The sequence below is a fragment of the Salvelinus fontinalis genome, chromosome 3 (assembly GCF_029448725.1).
Source record: "Salvelinus fontinalis isolate EN_2023a chromosome 3, ASM2944872v1, whole genome shotgun sequence".
Taxonomy (NCBI): domain Eukaryota; kingdom Metazoa; phylum Chordata; class Actinopteri; order Salmoniformes; family Salmonidae; genus Salvelinus; species Salvelinus fontinalis.
In genome coordinates, this window is record NC_074667.1 from 37,400,695 (window position 1) to 37,418,291 (window position 17,597).

The following is a 17,597-nucleotide window of genomic DNA, read 5'->3' on the forward strand; positions in this document are numbered from 1 at the left end:
TGACCATGTACTCACTCACCCACTCCCTCACTCATGCTCAAACTCCTTACTTATTCATTCTCCTGCCAGCTTCTAGGAAGGAAGTTAGTAAGTTAGGGATGGTGAGGTTCCTCTCTGGGTTTTAGTCCTGAGTTACTGTGTAAGGTGATAGACAAGACACAAGGTCATCTGTTCTGTTCTGTCTAGTCTGTGATTTTATTCAAGCTTTCATTGTCAGGGGAGGGCCAGAGTGACAGAGAACAGAGGATAAGGAAGAAGAGTAGAAGATGAAGGAACAGGGAAGAGATAAGACAAGAGTTCAGAGAGGAGGATAGCGGGAAGAAGGAAACTAGAGGCTAGTTTGGGGTAAGAGAGGACAAAAGGCTGTAAGTGAAGAAAATGATTCAGTGAAGAGAGAAGGCAAAAGGAAGAGAGCCGCGGAGGGGAGCTGCAGTTCCAGTTAGTCTGTGTGGCGCTGCCTGACGTGAATTGGGGAGAGAGAGAGTAGGAACGAGAGGGAGCGCTGTTATAAATAGCTGTTATATAACATCCCTTTGTTGATGCCAAGTGGCGGAACGGAAGGAGAGCAGGGAAAGCGCTGTGACCTTGTTTTTCAGAGCCCCTGCCACGCCTAAATCTCATTCCGCTTGGGGTTAGTCTCCATGGTTACAGACAGTCTCTCTGTTTACCCAACACTCCAGGGGGCCCCTGAGACTCCCATCCCCCACTTCCCTCTCTCTCTCTCTCTCTCTCCTCTGCCCTCCTCCTCGCCATCACTCCATGTTCTACTCCTCCACCACCATGTCTTACTTAACATCCTCAACATCAATCTGTCGAGCGTTGTCTCTTTTCCAGAACTATTTTTCTAAGTCCGGTCTAAACACAGATGTCTTTTTAATACTCCTGCCAAAACAGTGTACTTGGAGGAACACTATATCTCTCTATTCTACTAATGTCTTCTAATAATAGGGGGATGTTTTGACCACGCTGAAATGCAGAAGAAAGAAAGACCATATTATTTCTACCATCATGTTGTTGCAACGTGCATGGTTAGGCAACAACACGTGTGTACAATGCATACAATGCAAACTTTGTTTTGAATCAATTGTGGCGAGGGAGACCCTTTAGGACCCTCTAGGATTTAGAAGAGCTCAGATCAAGTCAGCTCTTAGAAAGGGTCTAAGCCTCTGAGTGAGTGAGATCCATCACAACCAAACTGTAGCGTGAACATTACCTCACAAAACTAAACCGAAACCAATGTAACTCGACCCAGATGCCCAAACTCCACCAGGCCTGTTATACAGTATATGGCAACACCACCAACTTTGAGTCCCATTTGCTCATAGATGGGGATGCCCTAGTGAGAGGAAGCATGTTAACAAAAAGGTGGCGAGAGAGTGGAGAATGAATGTGGTTATTATATAAGAGAAATGTAGTTTGAGAGCATTTGTGTATGCGTGACACAGAACATTTCACACTGTCCTTCAAAGCTGGTCTGTTTTGATGGAGACAGGTGACCAACATTTCAATACATTTTTATTTATTTATTTAACCTTTTATTTAACTAGGCAAGTCAGTTAAGAACAAATTCTTATTTACAATGACTGCCTACCCCGGCCAAACCTGGACGACGGCGGGGCAATTATGTACCGCCCTATGGGACTCCTGCATCTCCCAACTGAGATGCAGTTCCTTAGACCGGTGTGTGTGTTATGTAAGCTATCCAGGGTTAGAGGCAGGAGGGGAGGAGTAGGGGGGCTGTGAATAGCTCTTGTCTCCGCTAGGATCAGTGTAATCGCTGTGTGTGTTATCCTGGCCAGGGCCCCACCGGTGAAGCCTCCCCCCTCCTCCCTCACCCCCTCAGGCCCCAATGTCCCACCCACGCCTGTGTGAGAAAGAGAGATGGGAAGGAGAGAGTTTTTTTTACAGTCTCTGGGAGAGATGAATGTGGAGTGAGACAGGCATGAACACTCCAGCCCCCCCCCCCCCCCCCCCCCCCCACACACTTCTGTGGGTTGCCAGGTTGTGAGGCTCAGTTAATCCCCCCTCTCTGCCTCTGCACTATCCACTCTGTCATCAAGTTATTTATTGCACTGGATCTTGCTGGATAGCACGCCACTCCCCCACACCACCACCACTACTCTCCTCCATCCCACACCCCTTCACCCTGACTGGTGGCAGAGGGTGTACGTGCGAGTGGTCTGGTGCACAGTGGTGGGGGTAGGGGTGGGTGGGGCCTGGGGGATTTGGAGTCTGCTGCCCAGGGGGCATAAGTACACAATGATGTCATTGTTGATTTCGAGTAGAAGAGGGTGTAGGGAGAAGTCACTGATTTGGGGTTTAAGCTGGGCAGATCTGTCCAGATCTGACACAACATAATACTGTTTTTATTCAGACTGCATAATCCTTTGATACTGAGGAAAGACTGCTGGCTAGACACTAATATGTTATCAGTTTCACTAAACTATAGATATACTTTTTGATAGTAAGTCAGCAAGGTACTATCCCATTAAATGTTGGCTTGGAAACTTGGAAAATGCTATCTTTACAACCACACTGATTCGTTGTGACCTACATATTTGAGAAGACATTATGTATGTGACTTATGACAATGTATGTGAGCAACATTGTAACATATTTTGCCCAAGCTTTTAAGCGGAGTTTATTAATGCTGCAGATTACTCCACTACTGTGTGTGTGCATTGTTGTATGATTCCACATTCTCTGTGGGTGCTTGTGTACAGTATGGTGTGTCAGTGGGTTCACTTAGCTATCCCCTGTAGTATGGGATTCCCTTGTATTCAGAGAATTAAGGTTAGCAAACTCAGGGCTCTTTACCAAGGAGGAGTGGCATGTTTCATTAATTTCACATGTCTAACATTGTGTTACTGAATGCCCTCATGCCAGCAAGCGTTCCATACACATCTCTCTTTTTAAATATGACATAAAATGGAGTTTGTCCATTTTGTTTAAACTAATTACAACTATTTGTTTTTCAACCTCGCATGTCAACACGCGCTCGCACATGCACACACACGCTTAAACCAGCCCTAAAGCACACAAACACTACCCCAGTTTAAGACTTCACACCTAACCTAGAAAAAAAGCTAGTTATGCAACAAGCTTTTTAGAGCTAGCCTAGATACCAGCTCTGATAACATTACCTCCCCCTTCCTCAACCACTCGCTCACTCGTCCCCATTTCTCCCTACCTCTCTTACTCGATTTCCCTTTCTTATTTATTTTTTTGTTAATCTCACCCCTTTTCTTACCCCTTTTCTGCTCCCTGTCTTTCTCTCTCCCTACGCTATTCCCTTCCTCTCTCCTTTCCTCCCTTCCTCCCTCTATCTGTGTAAGTAGGGTAGGCGTGTCTCCCTCTCGTGTCATATTCACCCTGAGCATTAGGCCTGTTCTGCCACTGGGTCAGAGTCTCTCCTCCTCTCCCTCCAAGTAGACTGTGACCAGACAACAGCTCTTACCAAAACACCCCCCCCCCCCCCCCCCCCCCCCTCTGCTCCAGGGAAATAGGACAGCACAGGCACAGATCTCATTGCAGTCAGGGGTTAGAATGTGCTCCCATCTAGCATGAATGTGACCCCCACAGAATATAGAGTCCAAACCATGGTCTCTCCACTGAGGTTTTGTAACCACATGACATAATAATAATAATAATAATCCATGTATTTTTTTATTGCAATATTCATTACAAGAAGAATCTGTCGCTTTAAAAACAGAATAAATAAACAATTTAACAAAACATATGTATGGATCTGGCAGTTCTTTGGCAATGATCTTCCACAGCTTTAGATGACAGGCAGTGCAGAAAGGGTAGTATCTTGATGGCACAGTCAAAGCCTTAACAGGGTTTTTTTCCTTCCCTTCTTTAGTGTTTGCTGAGGCTGACTGTGGTCATGGTGTAATGGTGTTTTGCATGCATGGGGCACACTGAGATCGAGACAGAGTGAGAAAGAAAGAGGAGAAGTCCCATCTTGATACACGGTGTTGTTAGACCAGGGATTTCTCAGCTAGTTTTAGCCGTGGGACAACTTTTTCTTGAGCGGATGGTCAATGGACTACAAATTGACCACAAGAAGCCCGAACATATAATATTTGACTAAAACTCAAAAGTTTGAAAACACCTACTCATAGTGAAGACATCAAAACTATGAAATAATACATGTATAATCCTGTAATAACCCTCTTTTTTTTAACAAATCAAAATATATTTGAGATTCTTCAAATATAAATATTGCCTTGATGACAGCTTTGCGCACATTCTTGGCATTCTCTCAACCAGCTTCACCTGGAAAGCTTTTCCAACACATTTTAATGTTTGTGCTTTCCTTATAACTAATTTCTGTGTTCTATTCATGTACTGTTCTATAAACAAATATGTGTTCATGCAAGTGGCTGACTTACTATCAGTAGCTGAAATTTGGCAGTACACCCAGACCTTGTTTTGAGAACGAACAAAATATATCTTAGTTTCAAGGTCTCAGCTTAGAGAGAAGAAACCTGGTGAGATATTGCTCAGTCACATGTTATGAATACTGATTGGTCTGTCACATGAATGAAACATCATGCAAATATAACTTGTCTGTGTATAGCCGTATATTAAACAACTGCTGGGACTGCCCCGGCAGAGCTTCTGACACATTCAGTATGGTGCATTAAGTTTGTTGGAACCTCTCCAGCGTGCTGACAAATAAACAACGATTAATTTAAGATTGACTTCGAGTGTCCCTGTGTAAGAATTTCCACAACAAACTCTTGAAGGAGTTCCCACATATGCTGAGCACTTGTTGGCTGCTTATCCTTCACTCTGCTGTCCAACTCATCCCTAGCCATCTCAATTGGGTTGAGGACGGGTGATTGTGGAGGCCAGGTAATCTGATGTAGCACTCCATCACTCTCCTTCTTGGTCAAATACCCCGCTTCACCATTTGGCAGTCTGACAGACACATTTGGGTTGCCCGAATCAAACAAGTTGTCTAAATAGGCGACTTTAGGTCATCTCCATGGTAATATTCAGTGTTACAGTAACTACATACATTACCAGAATTTCCCTTGTAGCAGAAAATTGATATGTTTATGATATGTACTTGGTGGTACTGTATACACAGTAGTGCAGACCTGTCTTATTTTGATCAATTTAAATTACCTGAAGGTTTGTTTAGCGAAAGGGACATTTAGCAGATGCTTTTATCCAAAGCTGTCTTACAGTTATCACATGTATTGTTGTCATGCGGGAATCGAACCCAGAACTGTGGTATTGCGAACGCTATATGCTGCAAGTAACCAACTGAGCCATCAACAATAACGCCTATTGTACTCAGTTTGGTGAAGTAGGCTACACACAACAATACACAAGCATTCACATGACTGAAATGAACATTCATTCCTTGTTATTTACAACAAAATGTTACGTTACTTCCCAGTACCTTTACTTGACTTCCTTTGTACTAGCGTTCCTTCTTCTGCCGTCTGACGGAGGACAAGAAGTCTGAGAAGTTTTTCCGGGTGTTCTACGACCGGATGAAGCTGGCCCAGCTGGAGATCAAAGCCACTGTGACAGTCAACACCAGCGACCTCGGCAACAGAAAGAGGGACGACGACGCCCCCGACAAAGAAGTGCCCATCCGCAAGAAAGGTCAGAGGTCAACCTCTTTTATTGTCAGTTATTGCATTTTAAGAGAGTAGGATGAAGTTACCCCTAGACACTGATCTAATGTTTGTTTTTTTCTGAACATGTTAGCAATAAATACTAGCTGCCCCAAAGAAGTCTTTATTTTATCCCCAGTACCTAGTTTGGTTCCTCTGTCCTCCCTGTGTCTCTGCAGCCAAAGACTCAGCGGTGGTGGTGACAGAGGAAGCGAGAGAGCAGCTGCTGGAGGCCTCGTCGGCCACTAAGAAAGCCTTCAACTCGTACCGCCGTGAGGCTGACCCAGAGGACCACTTCTCGGCGGCCGATGGCACGCCCAGCGCCGGGAACAAGAGCCAGGAAGACGGAGAGATGAGCTTCATCATTGTCATCATGCAGCCTATCCTGCGCTTCCTCCAGCTGCTCTGTGAGAACCACAACCGAGACCTGCAGGTCAGTTATTCAGCCAGCCCAACATCAGGGGAGCTAGCCCTCACAGCTAGCCTCTTCGCAGGACAAGTCATGTTCTATGGCAATAGTTATGAAGTTCACCGCTATGTCTTTAGTTCGCAATGGTCTATTGTGTTTGTCGCTCTGGATAAGAATGTCTGCTAAATGACCAACATGTCAATGTTAGGACTTTCTGGGTTGCGTTCTATGAGCCATTTAATTTTGCTGTGAATGAACATGATATGGGGTATATTCTCCCCTGGGCCAGAGGTGGTGGAAGGATCATCAGTAATGAGTAATGAGATAGATGGTTCTATTCACTAATGTAGGCCTGGTGGTCACGTCTCTAATCTAACTGTTAGCTCAACACTATGGCGCTGATTACCCAGTGACTCATGGATAGATATTATCTGTGTTTTAAGGAGTCAGGGTCATCCTGTCCTCATTTTGATGTTAACTGGAAAGTTCTTCAGTTCAGTCACACTTTCAATGCACATTTGCCTTTCAATACGTAATGTATTTTTTTCTGAATGAAATAAAAAATATGTATAAAATGTGCAAACAGCTGTATTCTTACCCTCCCTTGGTCCCTCTCCAGAACTTTCTGCGGTGTCAGAACAATAAGAACAACTATAATCTGGTGTGTGAGACGCTGCAGTTCCTGGACTGTATCTGTGGCAGCACCACGGGAGGCCTGGGTCTACTGGGCCTCTACATCAATGAGAAGAACGTGGCTCTCATCAACCAGACAGTGGAGAGCCTGACCGAGTACTGCCAAGGACCCTGCCACGAGAACCAGGTACTGGGATGGGTACTGGCCTTTTAGAACCACTCTCTCTTGTCATTAGAACCAACTAACTGTGGGTCTTTGTCATTTTGTCATTAGAACTACAAACAGATACAGTGGGCCCATCCTGTAAGAACTAGCTACAAGCACATATGCATACCATACGAAGCAGTTATGGACTCCTATCCTGGGTCCACTTCTATTGTCATCCATACAACTAATACTGTCTATGGATAGGTTGAGGGCCCTGACATGGATAACTAGTGACCTAGTGTAGTACATGCAGCGCATTTATAAAATTGACCTAACTTATTGTTTCCTTGCAGAACTGCATCGCCACCCATGAGTCCAATGGCATTGACATCATCATCGCCCTGATCCTGAATGACATCAACCCACTGGGGAAGAAGAGGATGGACCTGGTGCTTGAACTCAAGGTGAGGCCTCCCTCGCAAAGGGTTTTGGTCACAAGTAGTGCGCTATATAGGGAATAGGGTGCCATTTTGGACATAGGCTGGGTCTCCACACTGGACCTAGTAGTAAAGCTACTTTACTCCCTACTCTAGTAGCTACTCTATCCCGGAGTGGAACTTCACAAACAGTGTGCTGCTGCTTTTGAAACCTAGACAACTCATGAATCTCTCCTAAGCTAGCTCCTTTGGTGCCAAACCAAATATCTGCAGATTGCATTTTCCCCCTAAGCCTTGTGGATTCTGCTTGTTTTCTTTGGAAGGAGGAACAGAAACGGCTTAGAAAAGATTTGATCTTCAACTTTATACGCATCTCATGACTATGACAAAGTTTACATGATAACAAACCATTATCTCCGTTCTTTCTCCATTTCTCTCTTTCTCTCTCTGTAGTGTTTTTATTGTAATTAGGATGTCTTATTAAAGACAAAGTTTTTTTAATTGTCTCTCTCTCTCTCTCAGAACAATGCCTCCAAGTTGTTGTTGGCTATCATGGAGAGTCGCCATGACAGTGAGAATGCTGAGAGAATCCTGTACAACATGAGACCTAAGGAGCTGGTGAGCCTGTTGTCCCCACAAGACTATGTGTGCACACAAGTCCCCCCCAAAAATCTAAATTGCACCCATAAGTCTCCCCACACAGGTATAGAGCGATGAAGGTAATGGTTGTCTGTGTGGTGGTGAGATCCTCAGGTGGAGGTGATCAAGAAGGCCTACCTGCAGGGAGAGGTGGAGTTTGAGGATCCCGAAGAGGACGACGACAGCGGGGAGGAGGAGGAGCATGATGCTGCCTCCCCCAGGAACGTGGGCCACAACATCTACATCTTGGCCCACCAGGTAGAGGACAGGGCCTAGTTTACCATAATGACACATTTAGATGCAGAAAGTTTTTTGAATAACCAACCATTTGATCCACAATTGATTGATATTACATTCAACTATCGGACCCAACCATTTGATCCAACCATTTGAGGCTCTCACACAACAGTCAGATGCAGTTTTGCCTGCTATACTTCTCATGAGCGATTTGACCCCTTACTTGACTTTGACCCCTGTAGTTGGCACGCCACAACAAGGAGCTGCAGGTGATGCTGAAACCAGGAGGGACCAACGGAGAGGGAGACGAGGCTCTGGAGTTCTACGCCAAACACACTGCTCAGATAGAGGTAAGTGACATCAGTCAAACACACTCACACTGTGTATTAATTGGATATCTTTAACTGTCATTGAAAAAGAAAAATGCTTTTGCCATAGGGAAGTGTTTCATAGTACTGGTCCTGTTAGTGCTAGGGCAAAAAACAAAATATGCACCCCTTTGGGTCCCCAGGACCAGCATTGGGGAAACTGCCATAGAGGGATTTCAGTTCCTCTTAATCTGATGTGGTTTAATTGGAATACTCAAAAGCCTGGAGCTAAATTACACTGTCCAGCCACATGAGTGCTCACCAACCAGGGGCTAGGTGGCTGGTCCACTCCACACCCATAGAGCTGACATTGACTGAGTGTGTTCCTGTGTGTCCTCCTCTCAGATTGTGCGTCATGACCGAACCATGGAGGAGATAGTGTTCCCTGTGCCCAACATCTGTGAGTTCCTGACCTGTGAGTCCAAACTGAGGGTGTACTACACCACTGAGAGGGACGAGCAGGGCAGCAAGATCAATGACTTCTTCCTCAGCGCAGAGGACCTCTTCAATGAAATGAACTGGCAGAAGAAACTAAGAGGTAGCTAGCTCTTCCAAATGGCTTCTCAGGACTCATTTATATTACTCTACTTCCACTGAAATTTGACTGCATTAACTAGATGCAGTCAAAAGAAAACATTTAATAAGAAGTTATGCCAAAACTTCGTAGTAATTCCTAGTGATCTAATGATGTGACCCAGAGGAGCTGTCGCAGGGCTAGTATTAAGAGAGCCAGTGTCATCCTCTCACTGTTTCGACAGAAGTTAGTGTTTCACTTTTGCGTAATTCCTTTTGAATTCAATCACTTTTTGACAGCATCCCTTTTGATTTAAACATAATTTTACATACATGTTTGCCTATGGAAGAAGTGGTCAGAAAGTGACTCAAAGTTGACACATTTTTCACACCATACCATGAGACGTCTTCATCACTAGAAAATATAAATGGTTGAGTTTGATATCATTTAAAATGAGTTTTAAACCTTTAAATGGATACTTTGGTATTTTTGCAATGAGACCCATTAACTACATCCCCAGAGTCAGATGAACTCGTGGATACCATTTTTATGCTATCCACTGGAAGTCTATGGGTATCAGCTAGCATGCTATCAGATTCCCGTAGACTTCCAGCTAACGCTAGTTAGCATTGGCTCGCAAAACTACCTCCAACTTCCTTCATACTGGACACAGAGACATACAAATGATATCCACGAGTTCGTCTGACACTGGAGAAGTAGATAAAGGGCCTCATTCTGTCTGTTCTAATATCTATATTTCTATGAGATTTCAATATGTTTCCTTTTTGTAGGATTGACAGTATATAATTTAAAACCACAAATATTCCCATTCAAGTCAACATTATCTGATATGTGGACCTCAACCATCTTTGTGGTTAGAGCCAGTTTGCGCCGTTCTGTGAAGGGAGTAGTACACAGCGTTTTACGAGGTTTTCAGTTTCTTGGCAATTTCTCACATGGAATAGCCTTCATTTCTCAGAACAAGAATAGACTGACGAGTTTCAGAAGAAAGGTCTTTGTTTCTGGCCATTTTGAGCCTGTAATCAAACCCACAAATGCTGATGCTCCAGATACTCAACGAGTCTAAAGAAGGCCAGTTTTATTGCTTCTTTAATCAAAACAACAGTTTTCGGCTGTGCTAACATAATTTCAAAATGGTTTTCTAATGATCAATTAGCCTTTTAAAATGATAAACCTGGATTAGCTAACACAACATGTGATTGGAACACAGGAGTGATAGTTGCTGATAATGGGCCTCTGTACACTTATGTAGATATTCCGTAAACAATCTGTCGTTTCCAGCTACAATAGTCATTTACAACATTAGCAATGTCTGCACTGTATTTCTGATCAACTTTGTGATATTTTAATGGACAAAAAATTTGCTTTTCTTTCAAAAATAAGAACATTTTTAAGTGTCCCCAAACTTTTGAAAGGTATTGTATATCTTATCCGTTTATCATTTCCAGTGATGAAGACATGGATGTCTCATGGTATGGTGGGGTATGCAAAATAGGTACGCCCTAAGCACCTTTATCTCTTGAATGTTTTAGCGTTCAGGTCCAAAAAGTCACTTTCTGAGCAGTACTACAATGGGCAAATATGTATGGAACGTTTTGTTCGATTCAAAGGGGCTGCGGTCAAAAAGTGATTGAATTCAAATGGATTTACCCTAATAGCTCTTCTTTCCACTGTCTGTCTGTCAGTGGGCTGTTGGGGAATTTCCACTGAGGTGTGAAACATCTGTAACTGTATGAATCACTACTAAGAACACACACACACAAACATACACACACACTGAGCAAACACACACACACACACTGAGCATCCACACAAGCACACACAAACACACACACTGAGCATCCACACAAGCACACACTGAGCACACACACTGAGCATCCACACAAGCACACACTGAGCATCCACACAAACACACACACTGAGCATCCACACAAGCACACACAAACACACACACTGAGCATCCACACAAGCACACACAAACACACACACTGATCATCCACACAAGCACACACAAACACACACACTGAGCATCCACACAAGCACACACAAACACACACACTGAGCATCCACACAAGCACACACAAACACACACTGAGCATCCACACAAGCACACACAAACACACACTGAGCATCCACACAAGCACACACAAACACACACTGAGCATCCACACAAGTACACACAAACACACACACTGAGCATCCACACAAGCACACACAAACACACACACTGAGCATCCACACAAGCACATGCCTAAACACTTTTTCCTCACTGTCATACAAGCAAGAAAAGTCCCTCATCTATTTCTTATTTTCCAATAAAACCAAACTGAATCAGAATAGCGACACACCAATAGCGTCTATAAACTGTGCCAACAGGCCAGATTGATTGTCAGCTGTGGGGAGGGTTCAGCCAGCCTCAGTAAAGGTGACATGTCTAAAGGTGACATGTCTAAAGGTGCTCCTCAACGGTGTCCTAAACCAACATGAACAGCAGTAAAAATATCATATTTGTTCATTTAATGTTTCATTCTATTATAAAAATGTATTTGTGCTTTAGTACTGAGCCGTTCTATTGTTTCACACTTACAGTGTATCAGTGACTCGTACTGTATCACACAGCGCTTAGCCACACACACACACCACTGGCCTTCAGCTATACATACTACAGAATATACAGAGCCTGCTGTACAGTTTCATAACAAACAAAGAAATGTCCAATAGATTCACTCTTATTGGTAAAATGTGTAACTTCATGTTCATTTCCTCTACCTCTACCTCTACCTCTACCTCTACCTCTCTCTCTCTACCTCTCTCTCTCTCTCTCTCTCTCTCTCTCTCTCTCTCTCTCTCTCTCTCTCTCTCTCTCTCTCTCTCTCTCTCTCTCTCTCTCTCTCTCTCTCTCTCTCTCTCTCTCTCTCTCTCTCTCTCTCTCTCTCTCTCTCTCTCTCTCTCTCTCTCTCTCTCTCTCTCTCTCTCTCTCTCTCTCTACCTCTCTACCTCTACCTCTCTCTCTCTCTACCTCTCTACCTCTCTACCTCTCTACCTCTCTACCTCTCTACCTCTCTACCTCTCTACCTCTCTACCTCTCTACCTCTCTCTCTCTCTCTCTCTCTCTCTCTCTCTCTCTCTCTACCTCTCTCTCTCTCTACCTCTCTCTCTCTCTACCTCTCTCTCTCTCTACCTCTCTCTCTCTCTCTCTCTCTCTCTCTCTCTCTCTACCTCTCTCTCTCTCTCTCTCTCTACCTCTCTCTCTCTCTCTCTCTCTACCTCTCTCTCTACCTCTCTCTCGATCTACCTCTCTCGCTCTCCCTCTACCTCTACCGCTACCTCTACCTCTACCGCTACCTCTACCGCTACCTCTCGTTCTACCGCTACCTCTCGTTCTACCGCTACCTCTCGTTCTACCGCTACCTCTCGTTCTACCGCTACCTCTCGTTCTACCGCTACCTCTCGTTCTACCTCTTTCTCTACCTCTCTCTTTCTCTACCTCTCTCTTTCTCTACCTCTCTCTTTCTCTACCTCTCTACCTCTCTCTCGCTCTAACTCTATCTACATCTACCTCTACCTCTACCCCTCCTCTCGCTCTACCTCTACCTCTCGCTCTACCGCTACCTCTCGTTCTACCTCTCGTTCTACCTCTCTCTACCTCTCTCTCTACCTCTCTCTCTACCTCTCTCTTTCTCTCTCTCACTACCTCTCTCTCTACCTCTCTCTTTCTCACTACCTCTCTACCTCTACCTCTCTCTTTCTCTCTCTCACTACCTCTCTACCTCTACCTCTCTCTCTACCTCTACCTCTACCTCTCTACCTCTACCTCTCTCTCTACCTCTACCTCTCTCTCTCTACCTCTCTCTCTCTACCTCTCTCTCTCTCTACCTCACTCTCTCTCTACCTCACTCTCTACCTCACCCTCTCTCTACCTCACTCTCTCTATACCTCACTCTCTCTCTGTACCTCTCTACCTCTACCTCTACCTCTCTCTCTCTCTCTACCGCTACCTCTACCTCTCTCTCTCTTCCTCTCTCTCTCTCTACCTCTATCTCTCTCTCTCTCCCTCTCTCCTCTAGCCCAGCCCGTGTTGTACTGGTGTTCCAGGAACATGTCATTCTGGAGTAACATCTCCTTCAACCTGGCCGTCCTCATGAACCTCCTGGTGGCCTTCTTCTACCCCCTGGAGGGTTTGCGTGAAGGTCAGTCACCTGCCAGCGACCCTGACCTTCGACCTGACCTTTACATTTTTTATCAACTTTACGGTAATATACTGTTAAACCAAAGTTTCTTTGGAAATTATGGTAACATACTGTACTTTTTTAAACAGTAGCTTACAGGTACTTACTGGCTACCAGTAAGATACTGTAAAAACAACAAGATTCTTTTTACAGTGTATATGCGTGTAGTGTTGGTAAGAACTCTTTTACAAATAAACCATTGTCTACACGTACTGTAGCTGGTCACTAGGGACATCATCTGTATCTTCAGTCAGTGCTAAGACTCTTCCCTGTACATGAAGGAGTTAAGAGATTTCAGGTTTCCGCTGTTTCCATTGCTGATTCTTTCATGTGTGTTGAGCCATGGTCTGTTTATGTGGGCACTCCGGCCACGGCTCTGTTCCCCTCAGAGAGATCAAGCAAGTTTGTATGTCCCTTTGAGGTGCTGCTGTAGAACATAGGGTCAGAGGAAGGTTGCGTGAGCCGCACACACAACACTGAGGGATAAAAACAGGAAGAACAGACGGTTCTGGTCTCTGTGGTATGATCCAGCCCAGTTGCACTGCATCACTTGGACTTCTACATGTATCTCAGTGCAACTGGATTGCTAAGATTTTCTCCTTAGTGCTCTTTTGTAAGTGTTTGTAACACAGCTACTTTTGCACTATGGAACATTGAGTGCACAACAACAGTACATATTTCCAAACGGTGTACCAGTAAGTGTATATATTGGGCATTCTGATCTTTGTGGTTCAGAAATAAAAATATTTTTATTGTGACATTTTGGCTTCAGAAAAGTCACCCACAATCCTTTGCCCGGCCTACCCTTCCCAAACTTCCCCTGACCCAATAATCTCCTACCTTCCTTCCCCTTTGATCCGTTGCCCTGCTGAAATAAAACAGCATAGGCTGGTGACCAGCCTGCGTTGTGTTTTCACTGGTGACCAGCCTGCGTTGTGTTTTCACTGGTGACCAGCCTGCGTTGTGTTTTCACTGGTGACTGGTGACAAGCCTTCGTTGTGTGTTTGCCGGTGACCAGCCCTCACTGTGTTTTGGACACTGGGCATACCAGCATATGCTGGTCACCCACAAAACCAACATCAAGTCACATTATGCTCGCTTGCAAAGTGATGTCTCATTCCTATTAGAATCTAACCTGAGTGAGGATATCCAACAATTTTGAAATTTGATTCACTCAAAATATGCATTTAGAATGACTACTGGGGATAGATAGTGAATGAATGAGACAACCTAAACTGGAACAACCATTTCAGTAAAGGGTACAATAAATCCAACTAACATATTGGATTAGTTTAGAAAAATGTATGTTATTTATCTTTGTGTACCATAAGATCAATGAATTGATTAATTCATCAATCAATGTACATGCAAAAACACAGATATTGAAACAAATAATTATACAACTCAATCTGCAATAGAGCATGCTGGGAAATATCATAATGATGGGCATGGTTTCCCAGACCAGCTTGACCAGCTACTAGACCATGCAGCATATACAAAATATATTTTTTAGGGGTTCCTTGTCAGGGGTGTGGGTGATATGTATAACCATTATTATTGTATTCATTTTTTTGAGTGGAAGGTTTCATTACTGCTGTGACGGTTGTGAAGAACCATCCTGTTATTTCCCTCTCCACCATGTTTTCCTTTTATGCAATGAAATGCTATACTGTTAAAGTTCCTGTAATTGTATGGTATAACACAGGCAACTGTTTGCAGTGAAAGTAAGGTAAACAACAACAAGTTACTGAATTTTTACAGCTGAATAAAGGTGTTGCTGTAAAATGCTGGTTACTTGAGACGATAACTCACTTGGGATTTAAACTCACAACCTCTCGGTTGCTATTGACCAGAATTTCCTGCTACGCCACCAGGTCTGTGGGTATGACAGAGATTTTCCTGCTACGCCACCAGGTCTGTGGGTATGACAGAGATTTGCCCACACATTTAATGGCAAGAATACATTTCTGCACTTTGCTAAAATGTGCCCAGAATCAAGTCAATAATTTTCTGATTATCTGACAACACCAATGTAAAAATAGCAGTGCTTAGGGACACTTGATGTAAAGTGTGCATAAATATTTTGGGGATTTGAACTTGCAAGATTTTAAGTGGAAGTGCATTACTGTTTTAGCAGTGCCACCAGGCACATCTTTATTACCAAGAATGTATATCCACACACTCTCATTATTAGGATACAGTGTTGTTCCCTGGGGTACAAAAAGGTCAAAGGTACACATAAGGTACCTTCAGAGGTACACATAGGAACTCACCGGGTACTGGTTGGTTCCTTTTAGGGTACATGTGTGGATAATCTAGTATAATGGTTCGTTTTTTACCCAATATTTTGAATATAAGGTACTATCACCACTGCATTTTGATATGTAGGTGGGGGCAATGTATCAATGGGCTATTAGCATATTTGGGCGGCTTTTTGTAATATATTTTTGACGACTGTCAGTGGAAGTGTAGTACCAGTTTAGGTGGTTAATGGTTATGTTGTCGAAGGTTGAGTACCTCTTTAAACACTGTCAGTTCTGCAGTCTTTGTTAGAGCTTGTGACATTAAAGAGCTGCACTGTTAAGAGGTTACTGTTTAAGTTAGGTGCCTGGAAGTTGCTGTGAATTTTGTGTTACCCAATTGGCAACCAGATGTCAGTAAGTTATTGTAAAATTCACAGTAACTTAATAGCCAGTAACAGCTAGTATCTCACTGGCACCCAGATGTCGTTAAGTTATTTCAAATGCACAGTAACTTACTTGCAACTAGCTGCCAGAAGATCAGTGTACCTTCACCGAACTTTCCTGATTACAAGAAAGCTTCTAACATTAGTTGACAACTACTAAGCATTCTTTGTGATGAACACACTTGGGACCCCACCTTTCCTTGCCTCAACCTCTTGGTTGGCAGCAAACTGACCTTCCTGCCATACCATCAGGTCAGTGAGCGTGACAGAGATCAGCCCAAAAAAACACAATGAAGGCTGGTCACCAGTGAAAACACAACAAAGGCTGGTCACCAGTGAAAACACAACAAAGGCTGGTCACCAGTGAAAACACAACAAAGGCTGGTCACCAGTGAAAACACAACAAAGGCTGGTCACCAGTGAAAACACAACAAAGGCTGGTCACCAGTGAAAACACAACAAAGGGTGGTCACCAGTGAAAACACAACGGAATTTGGTCACCAGGGAAAACACAACCAGGGCTGGTCACTAGTAAAAACACAATGAAGGCTTGTCACCAGTGAAAAAACAATGAAGGCTGGTCTGCTAGCATAAACAGCTAGACCATGCTGTTTTCCCAGCAGAACAAATTAGACCATGCTGGTCAGACCAGCTTGGCCGGCATGGACCAGCTTAAAATGTGTGCTGGTCTATGCATTTTTTTCTCTCCAGCAGAGTGACCTCTAGTCACTTGACTGGGATCAGGACTCACTCACTGTCCCTGTTCCTCACTGAGCCATTTAAACACTCCAGCACAAACTTTCATTGGCTTCCGTAAAGCACAACTTAAAGTTAACCTCTTTTGATGCACCCAGTTCTGTTAAAATACTTGAAGAAATGCATAACACTCAAAAACTTCCAAAGCCCTCTCTAATGTGTAAAGTTCATATACATTGGCTCATTGACATTAGTGTTATCCAGAGACTGCTGCTATACAGGCCATATACCCAGTACGGTCAGAGATTAGGTATTTACTGGGGCGGCAGGTAGCCTAGTGGTTAGAGCGTTGAACTAGTAACCAGAAGGTTGCAAGATCAAATCCCCGAGCTGACAAGGTATACATCTGTCATTCTGCCCCTAAACAAGGCATTTAACCCACTGTTCCTAGGCTGTCATTGACAATAAGAGTTTGTAAAAGTATAAAGGTAAAATAAGAAAACTTAGTGGAGCAGAATGGCTGTGGGTGAGGCCTCTCCTGTTGACTACAGCAGTATTACAGCATAGTACAGTACGTGCCTGTGTGTGCGTTTCCCTCCCTACAGTACAGTAGAGCTGTGTGAAGAGAGAGAGGGTATCACGTGACACCCCACATACCTTTGGCCTAGTCCTTGTGTGTTTACAAATACACACACTATTTTGGGGGGTTGGACACACACACACCCCTCCAGCAGCCCCCCAGGCATTCAGTCCAACCCTCATGAATCTTTCAGTATAATATTTTTAGAGGCAGTGGTAGTTATGTAAGTGGCACCTGTCATGTGAGAGGGGGGAGTTACTTTCATCTTCTCTCCTCTCTCACTTTCACTCTTGCTGTCTCCTTTCTTTTTCTTTTCCATTTTTGCTCCTCTTCTTCCTTCTTTACCTCTGTCTTCCCTCTC

General features: G+C 43.9%; 1 protein-coding gene across 3 annotated transcripts in view; it reads left to right on the forward strand.

The window, feature by feature from the left end:
* Positions 1-17,597, forward strand: part of itpr1a (inositol 1,4,5-trisphosphate receptor, type 1a) — a 159,969-nt gene that overhangs the window by 124,171 nt on the left and 18,201 nt on the right. For all 3 annotated transcript variants that reach the window (XM_055914751.1, XM_055914754.1, XM_055914763.1), the window contains 9 exons: positions 5,445-5,628; positions 5,819-6,072; positions 6,668-6,868; positions 7,183-7,293; positions 7,789-7,884; positions 8,020-8,163; positions 8,385-8,492; positions 8,856-9,048; positions 13,113-13,235. In XM_055914751.1, coding sequence (XP_055770726.1) covers positions 5,445-5,628; positions 5,819-6,072; positions 6,668-6,868; positions 7,183-7,293; positions 7,789-7,884; positions 8,020-8,163; positions 8,385-8,492; positions 8,856-9,048; positions 13,113-13,235 — 1,414 coding nt within the window. The remainder of the gene's footprint in view (positions 1-5,444; positions 5,629-5,818; positions 6,073-6,667; positions 6,869-7,182; positions 7,294-7,788; positions 7,885-8,019; positions 8,164-8,384; positions 8,493-8,855; positions 9,049-13,112; positions 13,236-17,597) is intronic.